The sequence below is a fragment of the Rattus norvegicus genome, chromosome 7 (assembly GCF_021556685.1).
Source record: "Rattus norvegicus strain SHRSP/BbbUtx chromosome 7, alternate assembly SHRSP_T2T, whole genome shotgun sequence".
Classification (NCBI taxonomy): Eukaryota; Metazoa; Chordata; class Mammalia; order Rodentia; family Muridae; genus Rattus; species Rattus norvegicus.
Window position 1 is genome coordinate 75,463,974 of NC_141540.1, and position 25,963 is coordinate 75,489,936.

At 42.5% G+C, this 25,963-nt stretch overlaps 1 protein-coding gene across 2 annotated transcripts in view; it reads right to left on the minus strand.

Annotated features, from left to right (window-relative positions):
- Positions 1-673: 673 nt before the first annotated feature.
- The window catches only part of Nipal2 (NIPA-like domain containing 2), a 110,322-nt gene continuing 85,032 nt past the window's right edge, over positions 674-25,963 (minus strand). Inside the window, exons 6-11 of one of the 2 annotated variants that reach the window (NM_001130559.1) lie at positions 17,954-18,050; positions 9,516-9,651; positions 7,729-7,817; positions 3,880-3,943; positions 2,719-2,813; positions 674-1,336 (exon numbers count right to left, since the gene is read on the minus strand). In NM_001130559.1, coding sequence (NP_001124031.1) covers positions 1,224-1,336; positions 2,719-2,813; positions 3,880-3,943; positions 7,729-7,817; positions 9,516-9,651; positions 17,954-18,050 — 594 coding nt within the window. In that variant the 3' untranslated portion in view covers positions 674-1,223. The remainder of the gene's footprint in view (positions 1,337-2,718; positions 2,814-3,879; positions 3,944-7,728; positions 7,818-9,515; positions 9,652-17,953; positions 18,051-25,963) is intronic. The other variant, XM_087558003.1, reaches the window with a different exon arrangement.

Consider the following 25,963-nt stretch of genomic DNA (forward strand, 5'->3'; position numbering starts at 1 on the left):
TGAACCTTATTATTTGGTTATAATAGATTTCTCTTCCTTTCTCATTGTTTAAATATTAGGCACCACATACGAAGAAATCATCTTACAGATTCTGCCTGAAACGTATGTTAGTAGACATGGTGGGTGGTCACAGAGAGTCATATGCAACACAGGCTACTGACGCTCAGGTTTGACCTCGTAGCTATATTCTATAGCTAGATTCAAGTAGTTGAAACTCAGTTCTCCAATTATGATTTTCCTTTTCTAGAAAAATTGGCAAAAGTTTAGAGGACTTGGGGGGAGAAACTGTGTGTAGTATGAATATCCTTAGAAACTAAATGCCATTTTGAGACTTGTCTCAGAAGAAGAAACCCATTGATAAAGTATGGAATCTGTAACAATTTAAGGCATATGACAAAGTTTTTCTTGAGTTTCGATGTAAATATAAGAGGGTCATAGGGCTGGAGAAAATGCCACCATTCTAGAGTTTTAGATATTTTAACACTTGACGAATTTGTGTGTCTTACCTATGCAGAGACCATGATAATATATGTGCCGTTTGAATTTTAGTACATATACCACAGAGGTGAGCACAGTCATACGTCTTACACGTTCCCATTTTTTAGGCTTGAAAAAAATGCCACTAGCAGGTCTCAGAGTTTTTAGTAAATGCCATCAGAGAATACCACTTGCAAACTCAATTTTGTAAGGAGGCCCTTTATTTCCAAAGGAAGATTTTAACAGAATTGGCTGAGACGGTGGCTTGGCACACAACAGGGAAAAGGGAGTGGATTCCTTGAGAGGTTCATAGAAGGCACCCGAGAACGAGCTCGTCAAATCTTCCTTTAAAGACTAAGGTTGTAGCATGAGAGGGTGTTTTTGGGGCCAACAAGCAGATTCTGCAAGCCACATGGAGAAGCAACCTCTGTCTTCTATGGCCAAATCTCGAGTGCACATTTTTGTGTGACAGTCGTGCTCCGGCAGCCAGGCTCTCATTAGGATGCAGCCAGCGAGATGCTCGCTAGGGAGAGGTGCAGGGTGTGGGGCACTCGGAGTTACATTCCATGAAAGCATTAGCCTGTGAGAGATTAGGAAGGTCCTGATTGTCCACAGTGGGGGGAGAACTGAATCGAATGCGCACACATGTCAGCGTGAAATAGCTGCTGACAATTACGGAGCGAACATGTGCAATCCTTTAAAAGGTGGTACTGCATAGCGGGCCAACCGCCACCCCTCTCGGCAACCTAGGCTTCTTTCTTCTCTGCACGCTGGCCCCTTGTTGAGTCGCCTCCATCAGGCAAGCTTCCATAGGATAAGCCATTTGAATCTGGTTGTATTTTGTCCAACATTTGTTTCCCTGTGGAGATAATAATCATAAAAGGCCTTTTGAGTTCTTAAAGATAAAAATGCCCTAATAATTTCTCTTCAGTTCTGGCTACATTTTATGCCTTTAAAAAATACTATGTTGTTATCTTCTCAATGAAAAAGATACAATGTCAAGGAAGAAAGGCCCACAAAAATCTCATAGCACTTGTCACATGGTCACATGCTCGTCCACATGACATCTGCCCACCCTGTACTGAGCACAGAACAGGTTGGAACAATCAGGAGAGGCACATAACTTAGTCACTCATGTCCAAACACTGGTGTTTTGTCCTCCCCGTGTCCACGTCACAGCACAGGAAAACATCCTGGGCCAGAAGCTTTAGGCACTACAGTGTCTGTACATGAGGCTTCGTGATGTGGAAAGTAATTTAAAACCAAACAAAACTCATTTTATTTTCCAGCATTTTTATTTCTTCCCCCCACCCAAAAGCAGTTTTAAACAAGCCATGATAAGCATTGTTGTTACAGATGTTTGTTCTGTCACTGAATGTTGATGAGGTAGCTCTTGTGCAAAGAGAATACCAAATGCACTTCCTTGGCCTCCAGTCATCAATCGTACAGAAACTTTGACTGTTCTTGTTTTAAAGCCACAATGCTAACAGAATGGTGGACAGAACTATCTTCTATTACCCAGCAACTTGTAGGTGACCTCAAATCCCTCCCAGAGCTGGGACTGTGTGGCCAGGGCTGGCTGGGAGGACAGGCAGCACAGACTGACTTTGCTTCTGTTGTGTACAGCACATGCCTACAGTGAGTTGTTTCTCAGTGGAGATGAGCACTGGGAAGATGACACCCACTGGTCCGTCTGCCCGCAGTCTCCGCCTTCCTCGGGAGTGATGCCCAACCCTTGGAGTCCTATCAAAGGGTCTGTAGGTGTCAGGCATCTGCCACTCCCCATGCATCCATGTCCACTGACAGTTTAAGGAAACCAAATGAAGAGATTCATCAGGTGGCCCACCTCAAAGAAGCCTGGTCATTACTGCAACAGTTGCATTCCTCTGTGAGAACTGACATTCTATAGATGGACTGTCAACACTATACCTCCCAGAGCGTCATCACTAAACACACTTCTTGAGGTAAAAGTTACGTTTTTATGTTAACATTCAAAATGATGCTGACAATGATTAATTTCTAAGGATGCACTTTTTTATTTAACAATAGACATGTATTTGTGTGTGTATGTATGCACAGAGGTGAGAACACTGTGGAAGTTGCTTATCTCCTACCATGTGAGTTCCAGGGAACAAACTCGTGTCATCAGGCTTGGTGGCAAGCACTTTTTCCCTCTGAGCCATCTCAGGCCCAAGGATAATTTATTATATATTAGAGAAAAAATACATATATTTTTCTTACCAGGAATATTCCCGAAATCAATAAAAGATTGTTGTAGATATTCCCTTTCTCTATTTCTTGTCACTAAAAATACTCCAAGGAATGACAGAAAGCACCTGTAAGAAACACATTAATAAAGAACACAGGAATACTGAAAGAGCTCATGATATTAAATAATTGAGCTCTAACTTCTACACGATGACATAAATTCCCTGGTTTTGTATATACCACTTCTTATGGTAAACTGCTTCAAACTAGTCATAATTCTTACAGCCAGTAATAGTTATACCCAGAACCAAGAGCTGGGCAGTTTCCAATAAATGTCTACCCCAGGTTTTCACCATCTGGAGGCTAATTCAGGCTCTAAACCCTTTGGGTAGACATTAGGTCTCGTTTTCTATCCATGCATGCCCAGACCCATTACTGGCATGCAATATGAGTGCAAAACAAGTTATTCTTTAATTTTCTAAGAAATCTCATTGTCCTTGGCCATAAGAGTAGTCATAGTTTCCAGACCCCAGAAGTTTGGCCGCACCCAGATGTCTTATGAAATTGAATTTTCAAGATAGATGGTTTCCTATGTTGAAAATAGACTAGGCTCCAGTTTGCATAACAATGGCCATGCTGAGTAGCAGATCGAGAAGCAGCTAAGCATTAATGGGGCATACTTGGAGCTGATGGAAGCAGCTAGGGATTGGCAACACATTGTTGAGGTTTATCTCTGTGTGCCAGCAATGTTAGCAGTGATATCCACCAATTCTCCAGAAGAGGCCTGACTGGGTGCTTTAAAGCAGAGAGGGCAGGTACCAACCTGAAGCTACTGGATCCTACACTAGGGATCTACCACAGTCTTGGCCTTTTATTTTGGGTGATCCAAAAGGTATCCATGTTTCTCAAATAGAGACCTAATGAGAGAGTTCCCAAGGGAGAGGGCCTGATATAAGGCTACGGAGTGACTGCAGAGATCCATGGGTTCACCGTGATTTTGGCTGAAACTGAAAATCCTCAATGTTCAGAACTCTCAAAGGGGTACAAAAGCTACAAGGCCAAGGGCACAGCCTTGTGTAGAGTGGTAAGTAAAAAAATGTGTTTCCTATAGTATGCTCCAATTCTCTGTTTCTGCTATACACAGCCACAAAGCTAATAGAACTTCACACACCTTACCTCTGTACACGTACTCACCCAAAAAGATATATAAATACAGTGAGAAAAGCAGCACCAAGGAATTCCTGGTAAAATATGATGCCTATATAAGATTAGAGATCAAAGTCAATTTTAGCATAAGGGAATTTATAATAGCAACACATTATTTTTAAAAAATTGTTAAAATGTTTTTTCTATGTGTGATTTCCCTTAAAAATTACATCCAGCATTTTAATCTAAAAGACTGTGCTATTTTTACATTTTAAGTTACTCAAAAGTTAAGTTACATGAGTTTGTAGGCTTAATATAATTAGCAATGTTATAAAAGCTATGTAATTTTTATAAGGAGAAATTTCATTTTTGTTTATATATGCACGTGTTTGTATGTGTGTAGAGGCCAGAGCATAACCTCAGGGTCTTTTCTCATGAGCTGTCACACCACCTTGGTTTTAGAGACTGGGTCTCTCATTTGGTCTGGCTGGCTAGTGAGCTCTGGGATCACAGCCACAGCTCACATGGGAAGCTCTTCATTACCTGAGCTATCTTCCAAGAACTGTAAACAGAAATGCCCTTTTCAGTCCAGGTTTTCTCTGTGGAACGTGCTCCAGTGAGTGTTTCCTATCAGGAGTTAGTAAACCTACCCTGAGAATCTGAGTGGTGCTCGAGGCCGCTGGCACAGCAGGCCTCCCCCAGGCTGACCGCTGCAGCTCTGCTGTCTCTTTGGCTACACTTTGTTCTGCAAGTTTGGCCAGACGCCCAAATGGGTACTAGAAAAATCTCTAGCAACTTGGTGAGGCCTAGCTCCATTTTCCTCCACAGAGCTCCCTCCCCTTTCCTTCCTCCAGTTTTCTCCCATATGCCACAGGAGAAAAAGCATGGATCGACTGCTTTGATGAGCGTCTCTTCTCTCTCTAACGGTCCCACTGAGTTCTTCATCTGAAGTCCCAAACACTGCAGAGCTTTTATTAAGTAGGAGATCTAAAACGTGGATAATCTAAACTAGCTGTGTGCATGCGGTGTTAGCATTGCTATTTGGCCAGAGAAAACTTGCTGTCTTTTAAAGGTGCAGCTGTCCATGTTGGAGACATCATGGTGAGCAGGGGTGGCCCTGCTCTTAGAAGAGGCTGGCCAGTCTCAACTTGAGGCTCCCCACTTACCGACTGAGATGCTTCTGTTCTGCTAGACAGTATCATATGAACGAGTATTTCCCAACATGCCCTGTGCTGTAATGGCCCTCTCTGTAGGCATGTTAAAGTCTTTGCTAATCTAGGACAATGCACCCTCGTGTTAATCTCTCTGATGGCTTGTGAGCGCTATGGCTGCTCTTTGGTCAGCTGTGCTGAGCTTCTCGGTACACACCTCCCCAGTGTTAGGAAATTTCTGAGTCGTCAGAATGGGTTTCTGGAAGTGGAACTTCTGTTTTTGAGAGCAAGAACTTCTTATTTTTATTTTAAAACTACATTGGAATATGCATATTATAACATTTACCATCCTATATGACAACTCCTTCATTTTGAAAGCTTGAAGCTATATTCCAATCAAACATGTTGACTCTTCCTTTCTCTGGTACCCACTGTTTTTCTTTCTATTTCTATGGATTTGACTCAAGTAGATGAGCTCACTAGTTTTCTTTCTTGGCTTGATTGGCTGGATTCTCTCAATAATGTCGTCCTGTTTCATGAATACTGGGGCAGGTGGCAGAATCCTCTTCCTTTTCAGGGGTGAATAGTATTCTATCATATGCACTCATCACACCTTTTTCTGTCTACTTGTCTGTCAATGGATCCTGGGATTACTTTTCTCTTTTGGCTACTATGATCAGTGCTACAAAATTTTGTTCATTTTGGGGTACATACACAGGGATAGAATTGCTGGGCTGGACAATAATTTAAAATTTTGAGTAACTGCATATTGTATATCACTTTATATTTTCATTTATATCATTTACCAGTGGCACAGGAGTTAACATTCTAATGTCTTACATCCTTGCTGATACTTGGAGTTTTTGTTTTGTTTTGTTTTTTTAATAGTGACCAGGGTTGGAGAGATTACTCTGCTGTTAAGAGCATTAGCTGCTCTTCAAGAGGCCCTGAGTTCAATTCCAGGCACCTAGTTAGCTGCTTTCAACTGTCTATAACTGTAGTCTCATCGGATCTGATTCCTTTTTCTGGTATGTAGATGTGTATGCAGACAAGACACCTATATACATAAAACACATAAACAAATGAATCTTTGGTTGGGCATGGTGGCATATTTTGTTAATCCCACTGCTCAGGAAACAGAGGCAGAGGCAGAGAGGCAGAGAGGCAGAGAGTCAGAGAGGCAGAGAGGCAGAGAGGCAGAGGAGTTAGAAGCAGAAAAAACAAAAAACAAAAAACCCAAGCCCCGAATAGCCATCACCCTAACGGATGTGAAGAGACATATCATTTTATGTACTTGATGGTTACTGGTGTTGAATTCTCATTTGCTTGTTGGTAGTTGTATATTTTCTTTGCAGAACCACTTATGTTCTTTGCCCATTTTAAAAACAGGTCACTTGTGGTTTTGCTGTTGACTTATAGAATCAGAGTAGAAACTTTTTTAAGGTCCTTGATAAATTCGATGAGATTCAGTTCTGGGAGAGCGGCCCTACCTCCCCAAGCCCATGCCTACGATCACGCAGCCTTGTCCTTGCCAGATGCTGCAATACAACCAAACACGTATCAACTTAGTAGGAAGGAAATGGTGTCCTCCACTTTAAGCTATCCCTGTTGTGGGCAGGAGGAAGATATTGAAAGGCTCCACTCCCATTCTATATGCAACGTCAGATGAATGTTATCATGTCCAGAAAGTTCCAGCACTCCTAACACATCAGGTGATTGATGTCCTAAGCATTATATTCAGTCCTGTTAGCTGGAAATCTTCTGTTCAGGGAGCTACATTGTTTATATATATTTTATGTATATTGATTATTAAACTGAATGTCATGCCTGTAAGTTTTTGTTTTATTTTCATTTTCTGATAATTCTAGGATGTACCAACATACAGTCCTTTCTTACTGTTTCCAGAAAGCACTAGACACTAAAAAAAAAGATAGATGCCTTGGGATATAATCTTTTATTTAAGCATTTTCTGTGAGGTTGAAGTTTTTTTTGGGGGGGGGAACAGGTTGTATGAATTATTCCAAGAGGTGACACACATCTGTGATCCTAGCACTGGGGATGCCGAGTCAGGAGGTTATATCAGTAGCCTGGTGAGAAAATGGCAAATACATCAATAAGCCTCCAAGCCAGGACCTATCATTATCAAATTTATAAATGATATAGCAGAATCTATTATATTTTGATTTGGACTAAGTTTTAAGTTTGTACTTTGCAACATTATTATCTCTGCAATGTAAAAAGTATTCATTAAAATACGAGAGCTGTAAGAGAGGAAATAGCAAACGCCCAAGTTCGCCATTCCTTCCCTGCAACAGTAAACTAGGTCAGGGACCCCATTCTTTCACTGAAGTGATGGGCGGCACAGAGGGATGAGTTTAAAGGAGTGGGGGTGGGTGTTTGGCCTAGAGGCAAGGCTTAAGAGGACTTTTCAGTCACTTTGATTAGAAGGAGCAAGCAGAAGACTTGAGGACGCAGAACACAGTGAGTATCTTGAACTCATAAGGAAACTTTTGAGCTCCAATGTCAGGAAACACTTTCTAGTCATTAGAACATTCCTTTAATGAGAGTCATCCCGAACAGCACTGTGCTGCCTCAGGAAGGAGAGAATGCCAGGGAGCATTCACACAGAGGAGGATGGAGGAGACGAGATACTGGTTAGATGTTGGGGACACGGGCTTCCTTGTTCCCCTCTTTGACTCTGGGAGAATCTTGTACTTGTGGTGGGATGTGGAAAGCCAGGACTCACCCGCGATGATAGCGCTGGTTGTAAAGAAAACATGGTTGACTGGCACCACTGTGGTCATTGTGTAGAGCTCTGTGGCTTGATTCAGGAACCTATGGAAGATGGCATTTACCAAAGCTCCAAGTTAGCAGTGCTTAGAAATGGCTAAGAATAACTTCAGGAATTGTATGCTCTGCAGCTACAACTACAAAGGGACAGGAAGTATAGTGAGAGGGCACTCCAGTCAGCAGTCATAGCTTAGACACATCTGATGCATGAGATCAGATGTCAGCTTTTATGGTCTGTTTAAACCAACAACAGTAACAATGAAAAGCAATTAATCATCTTCTGAGGCCACAGAAGTTTGAGTTGGAAGCGATTCAAGCTGCTGGACCAGTATCACACTGGGGTTGATTCATTAAGATAGATTCTAGAATCTGTTACATATCATATCTGGGAACATATAGCTATCCACTGACATGCCACGTGCCAAGAGCGGAGACAGAGAAGCAAAAGAATGTTTAACGCTTCAAAAGCAATCCTTGCTGCTCCAGCTGTAGAGCACATGTGGGGGCCGTGGCCACCATCAGGAACTCACGTCGACACACGGGCTGTGCGGCGATGCACAGTGCTTGCACGGGCATCACCCTGGAGCTTTCAAAAGCGCTGCTGTTAGGTAGGGCAAGTGACTTGACCACTCTCCAGCAAGGAGCTACAGAGGTCTAGAATAACTGGGAAGAAAGGTTTGTGGATAAAGCTAGTATGTGTGTATGTGCAGGTGTGTGTGTGTGTGTGTGTGTGTGTGTGTGTGTGTGTGTGTGTGTGTGCGTCTAAACAAACCTCCTCAGGTAATGTTCATGGGAATCAAGGCTGACAGGAAGCAGTCTTCCTTCAGTTGTGCCTGCCTTTAAATTCATGAGGTGTGGTGTAAAGAAAATGAAATAGTAACTAAATCCCACAGGTGCTATTGTGGTACCGTTGATTCAGAAGGCAGAAGTGACGGAAGAGCAATATTCAAGTTTGATAAACGGATCAGTCTTAGAAGTGACCCAGGACTCACAACCCACAAGACTTAGAGCTTGCTGCCATCTGTAGGACAAGACCCCACATTAGCAGCTTCAGCTCTGGCTTCCTTCTGGGCACAGGGGTGATGCTTCTGCTTAGCATTTTGGGGTGAACTCTCTGGCTAACTCTTAAGAGTCTAGCAGGCGGAGGCTCAATCACAATGAGCAAGTAGGGAGAGTGACTGGAGCAGATGGAGGTGGGGACAGGAATTAAAAGGCTTCATGTCACCAGTATTAGGACCCAAGAGAAACATCAAACAATCATTCTGAAATCCCGTGGGTATGAAGAAAACTCTGGCCAAAGAAGCAAAGTTCTGAGGAAAGGGTTTTCCTCCAGGCCAAGTGTCTGGTTTTGCCCATCTCAGGCAATTAATGAGCATGAGCTAAAGATGGAGGTGAAGGGTTCGTGCACTTCTATATTTAGAATGTGGACCTGCCCCTATGATTTATTGCTAATGACAACCTGTGTGCGATGGGTATTAATTACAAGCAGGAGAGCATCAGGGAAGCATCAAGCACACTTAGCTGGATTGCTGCTGCACTGAAGATGTATACAACACAAAGGCAGCGCTCAGGACAAACTAATGACTGGAAGGGGAGAGGAGAGCACGGCATGCTGGCTCTGGATGAGCTGGCTGTTCTGCAGCTTGAGAGACCCATTGTATTTCAGTTCAATATCTTCTAAGGCAATGCACAGAGAAGCACAGGGAGTCTGAAAGGCCGTGGAGTTTGTAGACACTGACTTACTTGACTTGGAAAACACAAGAGGCTATCATGATGACAAGCATGATGTAGAAGATGGCATAAGTTAGCTGCATTTTACCCGTCACGGAAAGAGTGATCATGCCTGAGACAGCTTTCACAGAAATCACAGTCAATGAGGCTGGAAGACAAAAACACAAATAGAATACACATCTGAGACAGACACAGATATATATCTTAAGTTTACTTGCTGGAGTAACAAATGTGCCAATTAGGCTTTCAGCATAATGCTTGTGAGGGTACAGGGACACACACACAGAGATACACACATACACACACAGATACACACATACACAGACACAAATACACACACATACACAGAAATACACACACACACACAGAAACACACACAGACACACACACATACACAGAAACATACACACACACAGATACATACACATACACAAATACACACACATACATAGAAATACACACACACACAGAAACACACACACACATACACAGAAACATACACAGACACAGACACAGACACACACACACACACACACTCAGGGTTCTGCTGCTCACACTGCATTGGGTTTGCTATGGGACCCAGTGCCTTCTTCTGGAGCAAGGTGCTCACCTCGAGCCCTGCCTGTGGGAAGGCTACCATGGAGACTGTCATTACTGGTGGGTGGGAAAGGCATAAGCAATGAAGCCTTAAAGGGAAGGCAACAAAAGACAGAGAAAAGTTCAAAGCTGAATAGTGAGGAGACAGAACATGAAAGCGACTTCCTTTGTACCCTGGATTTACTGAGGGTTATACGAAGACTTTGTTAGTATAGACCCTCCTTGGTTCTTTCTGAAAAAGATAATCCAGAGGATCAGGACCAGAATCAATATTCATCTCTCAGTCTTAACCATGACATTTACATAGCAGCAGCTACTGCTTTTTCTGTGCTGAGGAGGGACTCTGGTGGGAACAAACTTTTCATAGGACAATTAAGAAAGACAGATTGGGGTGTGGGCTGTCAGAGCAATGTGCAGTTTCTTCTCACATTTCTATAGGGATCCAGTGCTCCCTATCTGTCTCAGGTCCTTTGAAATTAAGTTGCAAACAATTTCATACTTTAGCTGAAATCCATAGAAAGTTCTCAAGCCGGGGCTGGGAAGATGGCTCAGTGGGTGAAGTGCTTGCTGTGTAAACACAGCATCTGAGTTTGAATCTGAGTGTGCAACCGTCATCACACTGCTAGGGTTGGGGTGGAGTAAACAGTGGGTCCTCCGGCTTCCTGGCCAGCCAGCCTAGCTGAAACAGATCAGGTTCAGTGAGATTGTCTCAAAAGAGTGGAGAGGCAATTGAGGAAGACTTTTCAAAGCCAGCCTCAATCTGATTCACACACTCACAGGAGCAAGGCTCATGTAAAAACACACACAGGCACACTGCACATAAAAAAGAAAACGCACAAGTAACTTTTACATGAAATCAAGCAATTATAAGCCAGAGGTGACATGAAAAGGTACTCTTGTATTACCATTGGTCTACATGGCCATAATATATCAGAATGTTTTTCTTTCTAGCTTTTAGCTATTTTCCATCACCATTAAGTATTTTCTGTGCCACGAAGCATTCTAAAGCCTTTTATTGGCTGTCAAGAATGCCCTTGTATGAGGTGTATAATTTATTTTGACAATTTCCTATTTTTGGATATTTAGACTGAATCATTTTTTCTCTTACCATTAAAATGAGGCTGCAGTGAATTTTCTTGAACATAAATCTGCCCATCATTCTGCCTATTTCTGTGGAAAATCACCCAAAGGGGAATCACTGTGTTGACAGCCATGTGAAGGCTTCTGAGTCAGCCTTACAGACTTCAGAGTCCCTTGTCACTGTGTCAGTCTTCATGATGCACGTTTTTATTGTTGTCTTTCTATTTTCTCTATTTTCTTAATCACCAACCACAAACCATTCCTTTCATTATGTCACACATTTTCCTAGCATCCTGCTCATTACAGTTTTTGATATCTGATGCTTTAACTCACTCTCAGGATCCCTGGGTAACTACACACTAGGTTAACACCTCCTGGTCAAAGCCACCAATAGTCCAGTTGTTAACTTTGCTTTGACGACTCAAGTGTGCTAAAAATAAGGCAATGCTTCTGGATTCCCCAGCACTTTGACCCTTGAGAGGACTGTGCATAGAGACTTCAGATTTTTTTTTTAAGAAATGAGGTCACAGATTGTCATTGACAACACTGCAACAGAACTCAATCCTAAACCCCATTAAAATAACAAAAACCACTTGCTTTATCCTGAGATTTCATTGACATTCAAAAATTGCTAAGAAAATACAATTTAAACGATCTCCACACACACGCAGTGCCAATGTTTGAGGTAATGGGTATGTTTACCATCTTGATGTGATCATTATAACAGTGTTCAAAAATGATAATGCCCCTTTCCCCCAATACTTTATATAGTTATACATTGTCAATTTATAATTAAGGTATCTAAAACTAGGCATACTTGAGGTAGTATGGGAAGCTAATACAGTAAAAGCTTTCTAAACTATACACATATATGAAGGCAACCTAAATGAAATCAGCAAGTAATGGAGGAGACAGAGGACATTTCTTGTCACCAAATGAAGCGCCCAGTCCTTGGATTGCATTGCATCTAATTGAGCTGTTGGCCAAAGAGGTCCCATGGGCATCCCCAAACAACCCAGGCTGTTACCAAGACTATATGTTGTTTGCTCTTCACAAGCAATGGTAAGGCCCCACTGCTGAAGACAAGGCCTACTGAGTATGGAGAGGCTGAGCTGGTGCCTGAACAGAGCCTTTACCTTTATGTTTTAGTGTCTTTGGTACAGGAAAGTACTCTGCACACTACTGAAAGAAGTATAACTGCTAAGCCAGCCACAACCCCTTTGCTCTATAATGGTGTCCAGCTTGCAAGATATGGTATGGCAGTGGTGGCACAGAGCTTATGGGAGTGACCAGCCAATGCCTGAGTAGATCTAAGGCCCACTTCAAGAGGTGGAATCCATACTCAACACGGCTGGGTAAATAAGAACCTGAGAATAGAGAGCCCACAGGCCAAGGGAAAAGCCAAATGCTACTGGTATCTAGCAGCAAAAATGCCTCCCGAGGACATTCTACCTGGGTCTACTCCTGGGTCAGCGTCTTACTCAATTGTCATCAGAGAAGCTTCCTCCAGGAACAGACGGGAATGATACAGAGACCCACAACCAGACATTGTGTCAAGACTGAGAGACCTTGGAACACTCAGCCCTCGACAGGATGTCCCTCCATCAGAAAACCCCGTGGAAGAGGAATGAGAGAGTATACGGTATGGAGGGGACGAAGGACATCAAGAAAGTGAGCCCCTGTAAATCAACATGGTTAAAACATACATGAACTCACAGAGACTGAGGAAGCATGAGCAGGACCTATGCTGCCCCTTGCATGTATATCATGGCTTCTGGTTTAGTATTTTACTGGGTCCCTGCTGACTGTGCCAACGAGTGGGTTTCTCTTTCCTGTGTTTACTCTTGAGCTCTTTCCTTCTGTTTATCTTTCCTAATTTCAATGTGTTAACTTTTGTGTTATTTTATCATTAATCCTTAGAAGTCTGTTTGTTTTCTAATGAGAGACAGAAAGAGAATGGATCCAGAAGGGAGGAAAGGTGGGGAAGAACTGGGAGGAGGAGATGGAGGGGAAACCATAATTGGGATTATTATATGAGAAAAAAGTATTTTTAATAAAAGGATTTTTTCAGAAAATTCTGTCTTTCTCTGTCGCTGTCTCTCTCTCTCTGTCTGCCTCTCTCTCTCTCTCTCTCTCTCTCTCTCTCTCTCTCTCTCTCTCTGTGTGTGTGTGTGTTGTAAATAAATTATATTAACAGGTATAGGCAAAGACAACTACTAATTGGAAGCCTTCTTATTTCCTCTTCCCCTTTTCCCTCCCCTTTCTCTCTCCTTTTCTTAATTTTTTTTTTTTTTGAGATTGGGTCTCACATAGTTCAGGCTGGCCTCAAGCTCAATCTGAGTGTGGCCTTGAACTCCAGATTCCCCTGCTCCATATCTGAAGTACAGTGAACACAGAATAGCCCACACACTTCCACTCTCTCTCAGTCACCCCCAACTTTGCCTCATGCTGCTTTCTAATTTTGTTAATTCTAATTTTCCATGTATGGTATTTTGCATGTATGTATGTCTGGTATTCTGCATGCATGCATGTTTGTCTACCACTTGTATGCATGATGTCTGATAAGACCAGAAGAATTCCCTCATAAATGTGAGCCACCATATGGGTGCTGGGACTCAAACCCAGGTCCTCTGGAAGAGTAGCTTAGTGCTTTTAAACATCGGGCCATCTGTCCAGCCCTTCATGTGCTTCATGTGCAGGGAAGTACACTGTGTGCTATTTCTACACTTTATACAACACTTAAAAATTTTAGGTCTGCCTATAACTTTCATAACTATTTTGTTTTCTTGTAAAAGTCACTAGTGATCACTGTAGAATGCCTAGGCATTAAGATGTGCACAGGTGGCTGTCTTTTTCTCAGTCTCTACTTTAATGAAAGAACTTTTGGTATTTCACTGCCCAGTTCTTTAAAGTAGGGATAGATATTAAACTTTAAGGTGCCTTTTGATATATATAGAGATAAGTATGTAATACTTTCTTCTTATTTATTCTTCTAGCTTATTGCAGTACCATTGAAAACTAACATTGCATGCATTTAGGAATACAATGTGATAACTTGGTGTTCACGTGTGTAATGGGTTGATGATCAGAGTCAGGTTGTCCAATGCATCCTTCATTGCACATAGTTGTTCTTTCGTGAGTATATGTGAGAGCATTCGATACTCACTCCCAGGGGAGTTTGAGTACAGAATGCTATGGTGTTAACCACAGTCGTCATGTATACTAGCGTCCCCAAGCATGCTCATAAATTTGTGCAGCTCAACCAACAAGCTTAAAAGCTCCCTTTTGACTTATTGACATGATAAAATACATTGATACATTGTTTCTCTTCATCAAAATAAATTAATTTTACTTATTTTATTAATTTTTAAGTTTGTTTATAAAGTGATGGGTTTCATTATAACATTTTTATATGTACATGTCATTGTTTTGAAATTACAACAAAAAGGTAATGGACTTTTTTTAAATGTAAACTTAATCTTAAAAAACATATGTGTGCATGTGTCATGGTGTGTGTGTGTGTGTGTGTGTGTGTGTGTGTGTGTGTGTGTGAACACCTGTGGGAGTGGTTCTTTCCTTTGACCATATAGGTCCCAGTGATTAAACTCAGGTCATTAGACTTGGCAGCAAGGTCCCTTCCCTGCTGAACCACCTCCCTGGCTTCTACAGTGGATTTCTTACAGAATCAGGTTTTCTTAGTTAACTCAGATGTTCACTGAACACTCACTGGACTTGCTTTTGGGTAAAGAGAACACAGGTAAAAAGTACTTTTTGTATCTTCATGGGATTAATTTGGCAAGGAAGCTTAGTTGCAGCAATGCATTAAACATGGAAATGAAAAGCAAGTGAAAATATCCTGCATGGCCCAAGGAGAAAGACGAGCCTTCTCTGTCAGACAGCATGCCCACAGGCACAGCTTGTTCTGGGGCTGACCGCCAGTACTTCATTTAGGATTTCTGTATCGGTATTAGGCAGAGGAATTAGCTTATAGTAGTCTCTATTTGCAATACCCCCCCCTTTTTTTCAGATTTGGAGGTCTGCATTATCTGGTCATGTTTTAAAAGTGAAAGATTTCTTCCTATGTCCACATGGTTCCAATGTCAGAACAATTGGCCTTGGAAGGTATGAAGACATTGCCTTGGCATTGTCAAGACCAACTTCTGCTTGCGCCTGGCTTTTGAATAACTCTTTACTCTCTTTCATAGTTACTTTCCTTTTACAATAAGGAGTTAAGTTTTATATAGGAAAAATGAGCTATTTGTTTATGCTCTACTAAATATGCATTCATATGTCTATGTGTTCTTCTGCCCATTTACCTCTCCAGTGTAGTGCTAATGTTGGCGATGGTTTTCCTAATGAAGAATCTATTTTATTTTCTGTATTTTAAGATCTGCTTCCTTGGTTTAGTCTTAGTCTGTTCTTTTTATGCTTTCTATTTCATTAAAATTTACCTTTATTCTAATCAACTGCTTCTTTCTTTTTTAAAAATTTATTTATTTCATTTATGTGAGTCCACTGTCACTGTCCTCAGACACACCAGAAGAGGGCACCAGATCCCATTACAGATGGTTGTAAGCCACCATGTGGTGCTGGGAATTAAACTCAGGACCTCTGGAAGAGCAGTCAGTGCTGTTAACCACTGAGCCATCTCCGCAGTCTGCTTTCTTTCTTTTTTCTTTACTACAACTTTTACTACTTTACTACTTTTCAAACTACTTCTTGAGTGTAGTTGATTTCCATTTAAAGCAGTACTTTTCTGGGATCACAGTATTAATCAATAATTGTGGGCGTTACTATTGAGCATTTTCACAATGATCTTGAATCTATGTGCTGCAGCTAAGGCTGGGAATGCACTTCCTGCTTGCAGCTGCAGTGCTGCTGAGCTTACGGGTGGAGGCCTTTATAAGTATCTGCTTTGTAATCATTTTCTGTTTTTATTTCACTGTGAATGCAATTTGTACTGTTCGACTTTCTGGAATTTGTAGCCAATTATAGAATCTAATTTGTAAACAGCGTCCACCACAGGAAAGGGGGCGCTCTGCTCTCAGGGGGTAGGGAGGTAAGAGTTCAGTCATTGGATGGTCTGCTTCAACTATTACTGAAACCTTTTAAACACATTCTTAAGTCTTTTTATCTTCCATGAACAGAGACAAGTCTTCTATTCTTACCTCTCTACTAATGTAGATTTCTGAGATTTCCCATAGCACGTTCGATATGATGCACCTCTCAACCGGAATTTTTGTTTTGAACAGGGTTTTACTATGTATTCCAGGCTGTCTGGAACTCATCATGACCACCGAACTGGCTTGGACTCAGAGACCCACCTGCCTCAGCCTCCTGAGAGCTGGGATTAAAGATGTGCACCATGGGCTGGAGAGATGGCTCAGCCGTTAAAGGCTAGGCTCACAACCAAAAATAAAGATGTGCACCATTAAACTGTAGTCTTCTTATCAGAGTACTCTTCTTGCTTGCCACGTTTATTACTTTCTTCCTGGTTTTTAGCTTGGTAAACCATGACACCATCATTTCTTCTACTTCAAGCATAAATTACCCAGCCCTAGGTAAAGACATGCATACACGTTCAAAGCACTGCACATCTGCAGGCTGGTCACAGAGGGAGCTGGTCCTAAGGGAGGTCCCTGCTCTAGTACTGAGTGCTAACCATGGTGGGTGTGACACCTAGGAAGGAGGGGGCATGGGAAAGAAGCAGGCATGTGTGAGGCTATTTCAATAACTCACACAGAGCTGTCTGTACCCATGCACATGGGCTGAATCCAATTCAGAGCCATTTTGACGACTAATCTGAAAGTTTCTCCAAAACTCAATTTGAAAATTCTTTCTTCTTCAAAACCTTTTTAAAACTTTAAAAACATTGGCATTTACGTTCAGAGCTAATATATATGATCTTAATTCTGTTGTTTGCTTCTAATCTCCCTGTCTGGTAGTTTGAAAAGAAACAAATACAGGCTTCCGCCATCTGTTTTCTGATCACCAAACCCCTGTGGGCTGTGTTTTGTGCAGGGTGTTTGTAAGAGCAACTGTCCTAAGCACAAATCCTCCACCACCAACGAGAGGGCTAAGGGGTGAAGTGCAAAGGGGAGAGCTTGGCAGCCATCTTGGGGGTGGTGAGGCGCAGCTTACCTCAACAGTGCAAGTGAGTCTGGGCATCTTAGAGCAAGTAAGAGTTCTAAATAAAGTTTTAAAAGAAAATTACTCAGAATGTGCAGTGAGCTCTCCTGTGTTGATATGAGCATGTGAGAAAGGTCAAGAGAGATGTGACAAGAGCGGAAAGGGAAACAAACACAGGTGTTACCTAAGCATCGGGTTCTAATCCTGCCAGGAGATGCCGGGACAAAAAGTAAACAAGAACGAAGGAATTGGTGTTTAAGAAACTCATGCTATTCATACTTAATGCTTCAATCTACTCACATTTAACTTTAAAAAGTGTACACAGGCTAGATCTTGTTAAGCAAGTTCCTACCCAAATTAAGTTCGTTAGTTCCTTTTAATATATTCAATTATTCTCTTTAAAAAATCCTCAAATTCTCTGGGAGAAAAAAAATTACCAACAGACAAAAAAACCCCTTAAATATATTTTTAAAAGGATTAAATATATGTAAATTGAGAAAATTGCAAAGTATATTTTGTGTAATTTAGACTTTGTTTTTGAGAGACAGCGAGAACGGGCTGGCATGCTCCCGTGCTTTCCTTCCATCCATCCTCCCCCGGACTCGGAATAGCCGTGAGACACAGTGCACACAGCAGGCCCTTACCGAGGAGTGCCACCAGGGTGAGCAGGATCACGATATGCTTCTTTCCTTTTCTCTTATGGAAATACAGAAGGATGCAGAAAACTAGGATTTCTAGAATCTGAAAATTAAAAAGATTAAAGAAAAAGAGTAAGTCTCTCTACACAGTCTACAAGATACCCCGAGTATGTGCTTGAATTCGCTGTGGTTCTCATGAGGGCTGGGGTGACTGAGGTTCCCAGGGCCAACTATAAGTGCAGGGCAGGGTCAGGACCCTCAGTCACCCAAAGCGCTTGAATACCACCTACCCATGAGTGACAACAAGCCCAGCTCTCCAACCCTGGCTCCCTGCCACTCCATCTCACTTGTCCAACTGTTTCCTGTTCATGTATGTGCTGAGCAGACATGCTGTGTTAGGTTGGCCAAGCTTCCTGTAGCCATGCCCCAGCGCAGAGGCTCCCAGCTCCTTCCTCCTTTGCCCTCTGCCAGCCTCCTTGCATGGCTGCAGTCATCTTCTATTTTGTCTGAGTATCCTTGCCTTTCAAAACTTCTACCACTTGGCAGCTGTGGGCATTTGAATAGGAATGGCCCCATAGATTCATGTGCTAGAATGCTGGCACACAGAGAGTAGACTGTGAGGAGGTGTGGCCTTGTTGGGGGAAGTGTGTCACTGTGGAGGTGGGCTTTGAGGTCTCCTATGCTCCAGCCAGGCCTAGAGTGGCACACAGCCCCCTTCTCCTGCCTGTGGATCAGGACATAGAATTTTCAGCACTTTTTCCGGTATGATGTCTGCCTATGTGCCACCATGTTTTCCCAGCATGATGATAACGGATTAAACCTCTGAAACTATAAGCTAACTCTAATTAAATGTTTTCTTTTATAACACTTTCCATGGTCATGATGCCTCTTCACAGTAATAAAATCCCACTAAGAGAGCAGCCCAGAAGAATTTATTTACCTATAAAGAACATGTAGGGAAGTGGGTAGAAATCATATCACATTATGAGAACTAAGTAAATCAGACTCAGAGGAAAGAAACAAGTCTGCACGAGATTCATCCAAATTGATTCAGGGAGTGAAAATATAAATTAGAACCAGCCATTCTTTTGCATGGATTTCTTATGGCTTTCTATCCTTTGTACGTTACAAACCACATTTCTCCTGGGTATGTTTAGCTTCTGCTGTAGACCTCACAGATGGCCCACTGTGTGCCAACAATGATAGCCGTGTTCTCTCCTGCTCTTCCCCACTCTCTCACAGTTCTGCTTCTATCGTTCCCTGGAGTTCTTCGCTCTTCTCAGACAGCTCTGTGCTTTGCCCAGAATGTCGCTTCAGCAATCTGGACAGAGCTGCCTTTGTGACCTTCGGGCGTTCCAGTCTCCTTCCACCTTTAATAGGAAGGCCTTAGGGCTGGGGAGATGGCTCAGTGGTTAAGAGCACTGGTTATTCTTCCAGAGGTCCTGAGTTCAATTCCCAGCACCCACATGGGTGGCTCATGGCCATCTGTAAAGGGATCTGGTGCCCTCTTCTGGCCTGCAGGTGCACATGCAGCAGAGCACTCACAAATAAAAAGACAAACAAAAATGCAAGAGGTTAAAAAAGATTTTTAAAAAGTTTAAAAAACAAATTAACAAAACCCCAAAATAAATAAAACAAAAACCCAGTAAGGCCTTTTTAGCCCAGTGTCCCTCAGTGCAGGGATCTGGCTTTCACCTAATCGTTACCAGGAGATGGAGGGCCCTTTCCCATGGCCTAGAGCATGGAACATTTGCTTCCATGCCTGCTCTAAATTTTGGTGAGGTAAAATATAGATAGGTATAGCCAGTTCTAAAAATCATATAGATTCTTTTCCTCCTCAGATTCTAAATCTGTGGCTTCAGAACAAATAAAACATGAGTTTTCATTATTCACAGGATGATTATAGTGGCACTGGTTCTGCCTTTGTGTCACGAGGTCACACAGTTCTCAGGGAAAAGTATTCAAGTAGTATGAACGATATCTATCCATTTATACACTTTTCTCAGAAATGCTAGCTGCCAGTGGCTTTATGGGTTCCAGAATTTCCACTAAGAAGCCTTGTTGCTGACTGAACCTGTGAACCCAGTGTGCACCACACTTGGGTTCTCCTTACACCGACTCACCTGTCCTTCCATGCTCAGGAGGCAGGTACTGTGATTATCTTCATTTCATGGGTGAAGAAACTGAGGCTTGTCATACATGTAGGACATGTTAAAGATACCACCTTTGGCATGCAGAATAACGCTGCCCAGCCTGAGGCCCAGGTTCTAAATCCCCAGAATGTTTGTTTACATTATGGCATATGCCACTGGGGTTTTACAGCTGAGGCTAAGGCTAGGGGCCTGAAGTCTGAGGTGACCCTGGATGCTTCAAGCAGAAGCCCTGCAAACAGAAGCCACTGTATCAGAAAGGCTGGGCAAGCCTGTGCCGAGCACTGCTGAAGACCTGCAGGAGCTGGGAAATGACAGGTTCCTTTCTGGAGGCCTGGGCAAGTAATGTGGTGGAAATCATAGAAAAGTGATTCAGGTTTTAATTCTTGAAGTCCTTTCCAAGAAATCATCTTTGAGATAAATTATCTGAATTGGTTTTGGAATTTTGTTTCACTTCTTTTTCTTTTCTTCCCTCTCATTCTCTGTCCTCTCTCTTCTCCTTCCCCCTCTCTGTTTTTTGAGACAACCATGGTTAGCCTGGCCTACAACTCATTTTGTAGCCCAGAGACCCACCTGCCACTGCCTCCACAGTGCTGGGATTAAAGGTGTGCACCACACCAAGCACTCAGGGGTTTCTCGACTGCTTCTTGAATCTAATTAGAATTTTATGGTACTAGTTGTCCCATTTCGGTGCTAAAGGAGTCAATGGTAGTCTAAACAGGTGAATTTCACTAATTTGAGTCTGAGTCCATTTCTTCTTTGTGTGTGGCGTATACATACATGTGTGTTTGTGTGTGCACTCATGTGTGTGTGCATGTGTTATGTGTGCACATTGATACGCATGTACATGTGTGTATGTTGTGTATGTGTGCACATGTGTGCACATGTGTGTGTTTGCACGTGCATGTGTGTGCATGCTTATACATGTGTGCATGTTTGCGCTTGAATGTGAGTGTGTGTGGAAGTCAGATGGAATTACAGGGGTTTGTGTATTCACCTGAAGTGGGTGCTAGGAACTGAAGTCCTTTGCAAGAGCAGTATGTGCTTAAAACCACTGAGCCATCTTTCCAGCTCCAACCTTTTCCTTTTTTTCTGTCATCCAGATGACTTCTTTGTCTAACAGAAATAGGCTCTGTCAAAGTCCTCTGTGGGTAGATTTGACCCTTGGTAGTCAATTTACTGATCCTGCATAGGCAGTTTAGTGACATGTTCGACTGTGCTCTCCAGAGAAAGGCAGCCTTGCTTGGAGGTCTGACTCTCTGAATTTGAATTCATTGACTTTGGCCAAGCTATTGGACCTCTCGCTAGTCCCCAGTGTCGTCTTCTGGGAGGTGAAGAAGACAACATGCCCATGCACAGGACTGCTGCAAGGTGAAGTGTAGCATGAGACCAGAGCTGTGCACAGGCCTTGCCTGCTGTCAGAGTGGTCTACTACTCATGTCCTGCTGCAGGCACCGTGCTGTTTTCATCCAGACAACAGAGCAACGGGATCTCATGCAAGAGCTGTTTAGCAGAAACCCAGTTTTCTTCCTCTGGGGTCACAGCACCAGGTGGTGGGTGTTCAATCAGCTTTGTCAGAACTGCAGACTTAATAACCACCATTGGAGCCCAGATTTACTCCAAATGACAAGTTTGGCCCCTGCTGCTGCTTATTTGAGGAGAGAAAATGAGCACTGTATAGATTACCATGGGAAGGATTTTATGTTCAGAACAGAGGTTTCAATTTGAGTAGTTTATTGGAAAGTCTGCGTGGGCAAAACAGCCACCGCCAAGCCTGCCAAAGAGTATGATGTAATTGAGGCTTAGGGCTGTACTTCCTAGGAGGGCTACAAAGAACACCTTAACAGGTGGATTGGTCAAGGAATGGTTCTACAGCTCCTTGGCCGAAGAGGACATATGGACTAAGGAAAGCAAACCCTCTCCTTCCTTAGGGATGCTAGCTGTTAGCCCACTTACACACATGACGGATCCCTCAGGGGACATGTTCTGTATCTTTACAAATTACTCTGAACTTGAGACTCCATTGAGCCTTGACTTTTGAGGTTTTGCTGAAGAGAAATACTCCTCTTAGCAGAGGAGCCTGGTAAAGTTGGGCCAGTGGTGAGCAGAGACACCACTGCTCACCTGCTCACAGTGACACCAGACTTCTCAAATCCCTTTTCTGCACAAGGGCATCAAGCAGGGGGAAGGCTCCTGGCCTTGTGACAAGGCCTCCACTTTCACAGAGAGCTGGAAATAACACAGTCACCTATAGTCCATGGAAACACATAAGTGAGAGCTGAGATGCTCTGTGTAACCTTACAATTCCTTGGAGGTAAGTGAAAAACTGATCAAGACTTTTGAATATTTTTATTAATTTGATATGTGATTCTGATCAGTCCTGAAAAGCAATTCAGATGCTGTATTTATACTTGGTGTAATACAGAAACATACGAATGACTTATTAGTCATTCATTAGCCATTAGGCAAATTAGTCTTTTGGGATTAGTGTTGACATAGGATCTTGCTACGTTTCCCAGCGTGGCCCTGAACATATGATCCTTCTTCCTAGACTTCCCAAGTGGCTTTGATTACACTCACGTGCCACCACACCTAGCTCACAAAATAGTCTTAATGTAATTATGAACTTTGTAAAAACAAAACACCAAATTCAATAAAGCTCCCACCTAATCTACCGCATCTGAAAATTAAACATTGGCTATTAAGATATTCAACATATTTAATCCAAAATTCAGCTTGAAGGTGTTAGCATAGAACTGATCACTCCCATAGTTCTTAGAGATGCAGTTACAAAATGGATTAGATTCCAATCTAGAATGAAAGTCCCCTAACGGTAAAAGTGCTGCTCAATTGTAATTATTATTAAAGAATTATTTTTTGCTATCTTACAAATACCTGGATGTAGTTAAACTTTTCTGTGTGGAATTTATTTTAAATAGACTTCATTAATATAATATGGCTTTTAGAAGTAGAGGTCTCTTCTAGGATTATAAAGTTTTGTCTATAAGAATTTCTCTCTATTACCCAGGTTACAATACGTACTGTACTATACTATACTATGCTATGCTATGCTATACTATGCTATACTATACTATGCTGTGCTATACTATGCTATACTATACTATGCTATGCTATACTATGCTATACTATACTATGCTGTGCTATACTATGCTATACTATACTATGCTATGCTATACTATGCTATGCTATGCTATACTATACTATGCTATGCTATGCTATATACTATGCTATACTCTGCTATGCTATGCTATGCTATACTATGTTATGCTATGATATGCTATACAGTATGTTGAATGAGTGAGTATAACTGAATGTAAGAGCTAGCTTTGAGGCCATCTAGCTGTGAGGGTTGTGGTGAGAGTGTGACTAGGAGGAGTTGGGGAAGACAGGGAGTTGTAGTCAATTGTATACATGTATGCAAGTCTAAAAGATTAAAAATATTATATTAAAAACTAGCCTTAGAAAATAGCAAAATGTAATTAAATTTACAGCATTTTTATTCATCTCCAGGTTTAACAAATGGTTTGTGGGCAGGGCCTCCATCTCAGTATTAGTAAATTACCTACAGTGTGTACATGCTCTGGTTTCAATCTCTAGTACCATGAAGGGGGGAAAAAGAAAAGCGAACATTTAAAAAGTCAGTTTTGTCTGCTTTAGATGTATTTTCTGGTACTAAAAGCAATACAAGATATGTCATCACTAAACCATGCAGTTATTCCAGGAAAGAAGGCTTGATGCATCTTTAATCTCCAGAGCATCTGACTCAGGCTATTCATTTTCTGGTCACAGGCTGTGTCACTCTTTTGTTACTGGATGAAGCATTTGTTTTGCCTGTAGGCTAAAAGTTATAATGTGTTGGTCGGATTTCAAGCCTGCACTACCATGACACACTCAATAATGTGTGAGGAGCAGGAGAGAACCAGAGATTAAAGCTCCTTCTAGTGTTTAGAGTTGATTAATGAAAGCTGTGGTAGTTAAATGACTGTGGTGATGGACGCACAGAAAAATAAATAGGGCAGAGTGAAGGGACAGACTCTGAAGGCCCTGGAAAGGACAACTTGAGTTGGGAAGCTCAACGCCCAGAACTGAGGCACGGGCAGGGGCTAAGGAGGCATTGCGAAGTGACAGGGTAGAAACCATGGCTATCAACATATCAGAAACACGTGCTTCTTTAGGAGGTCATCGAGTGATGGGCTGTCCGATTGACTGATGAACCAATAACTCTCCTGTTACAGGGCGTTGTTGGAATAGAGGACAGATAAATAAATAATAAAGTCATAATGTGACCTGTAAAAAGTACAGGGAATGGAGAAACTAGCTCTGTAATATTTCCACAGAAGAGGCTGCATCCAAATTGCATTCATGAGGGTAAGTTTGTAGGGAGCAGGAGGGGTTATAGGTCAGAGGAGGCAAAGCACTTTCTTGGCAGAGGAACCACAGGCACAATGGAACCAGGTAGTCATATGGGTGTAAGGATGATGGCTGCAGCTGAGGTGATGGCTGCAGCTGAGGTGATGGCTGCAGCTGTGGTGAGGCCTGCAGCTGTGGTGAAGCCTGCAGCTGAGGTGATGGCTGCAGCTGTGGTGAGGTACTGATGAGGATCAGCAGGGGACACTGTGCTATTTAAGGCACTGCTGGCACAGCTATAGAAATAGATGGTGACAGCTTGGATTAACGCAATGGCAATGGGAAAATAAAATAGGGGTCAAGGGCAAGAGACTTTATAACATGGAAGGATGGAGATTGAGGAACCAAGCTGTGAGAGGTGTCAGGTGTAGCTCGGGTTTCCAACAAGGCAGACTGACACACAAAAAAGATGAGAGGGTTTGGAGGCAAAATACTGGGTTCAGATTCTAATATTCACACTTGAGGAAGCTATGGAATGTTCCTGAAGCAATGAGTAATGAATGAACAGGGAGTGAATGCAGAGGAGTCAGGAGACCTGGGCAGGAGAGCTGGGTGTGGACTGCAGGGAGGGGCTGTGTGAACATGGCCTCTGTGCTGGCTAGGTGTTCGCTTGCCTGTTTGTTCTTAAATCAACTTGGTACAAACTAGAGTTGTGTGGGAGGGACCCTCAGTTGAGGAGTCTGGTCCATCACATTGGCTTAGGGGCAGGACTGTGGAGGCCCTTGCTTAATTAATGATTGATGGGAGTGACTCAAGCCAGTGTAGCAGTTGCACCCCTGGGCAGTGATCTGCATTGTGTAAGAAAGTAAACTGAGAGCAAATGGTAAGCGAACAGTACGCAGGTTCCTCTGCTCCTCCATGTTCCCTCTTCATTTCCTATCCAAGGGAATCTCTCACCTGGAATCCCTCTGCAAACTGTAAGCCAAGCAACCCTCTCCTCCACACTCGCTTTTAGTCCTGGTGTTTATCACAGCAGCAGAAAATAGAAAGAAATGTAAAATATACTGAGAGGTGATGAAGAGAGGCACTCCGGATGGGCATGAGGAAGACGCTGTTCATGAATTCTCTCTCTCTCCCTCTCCCCTTCTTTTCTCCCTTCCTCCTTCTGTTCTTTCTCAGCAATATATGGAGGGAGATATGCTAGATGTAATGAGAAAGGGGTGCATGGGAGCTAGAAAGTGGGTGACTTGGAAGGCTACAGGATGGTTAATGGTGTGTAGTATATGAATACTTAAAAAAACACAGAAATTAACTACTTTCCTATGGCATCAGAGAAGGAATAAAGAGGACACAGTAGAGAATATTTATAGATATTTGTGTTCCAGGGGTCAGGATTATGTCAGAGATAGTGAGACAGAGAACTCTTGTCATGTAGATGGCTGAGTTACACTTAGGTGCAAAGTTCGCCTGTAAAACCCGTAAACACCCACACCATGTT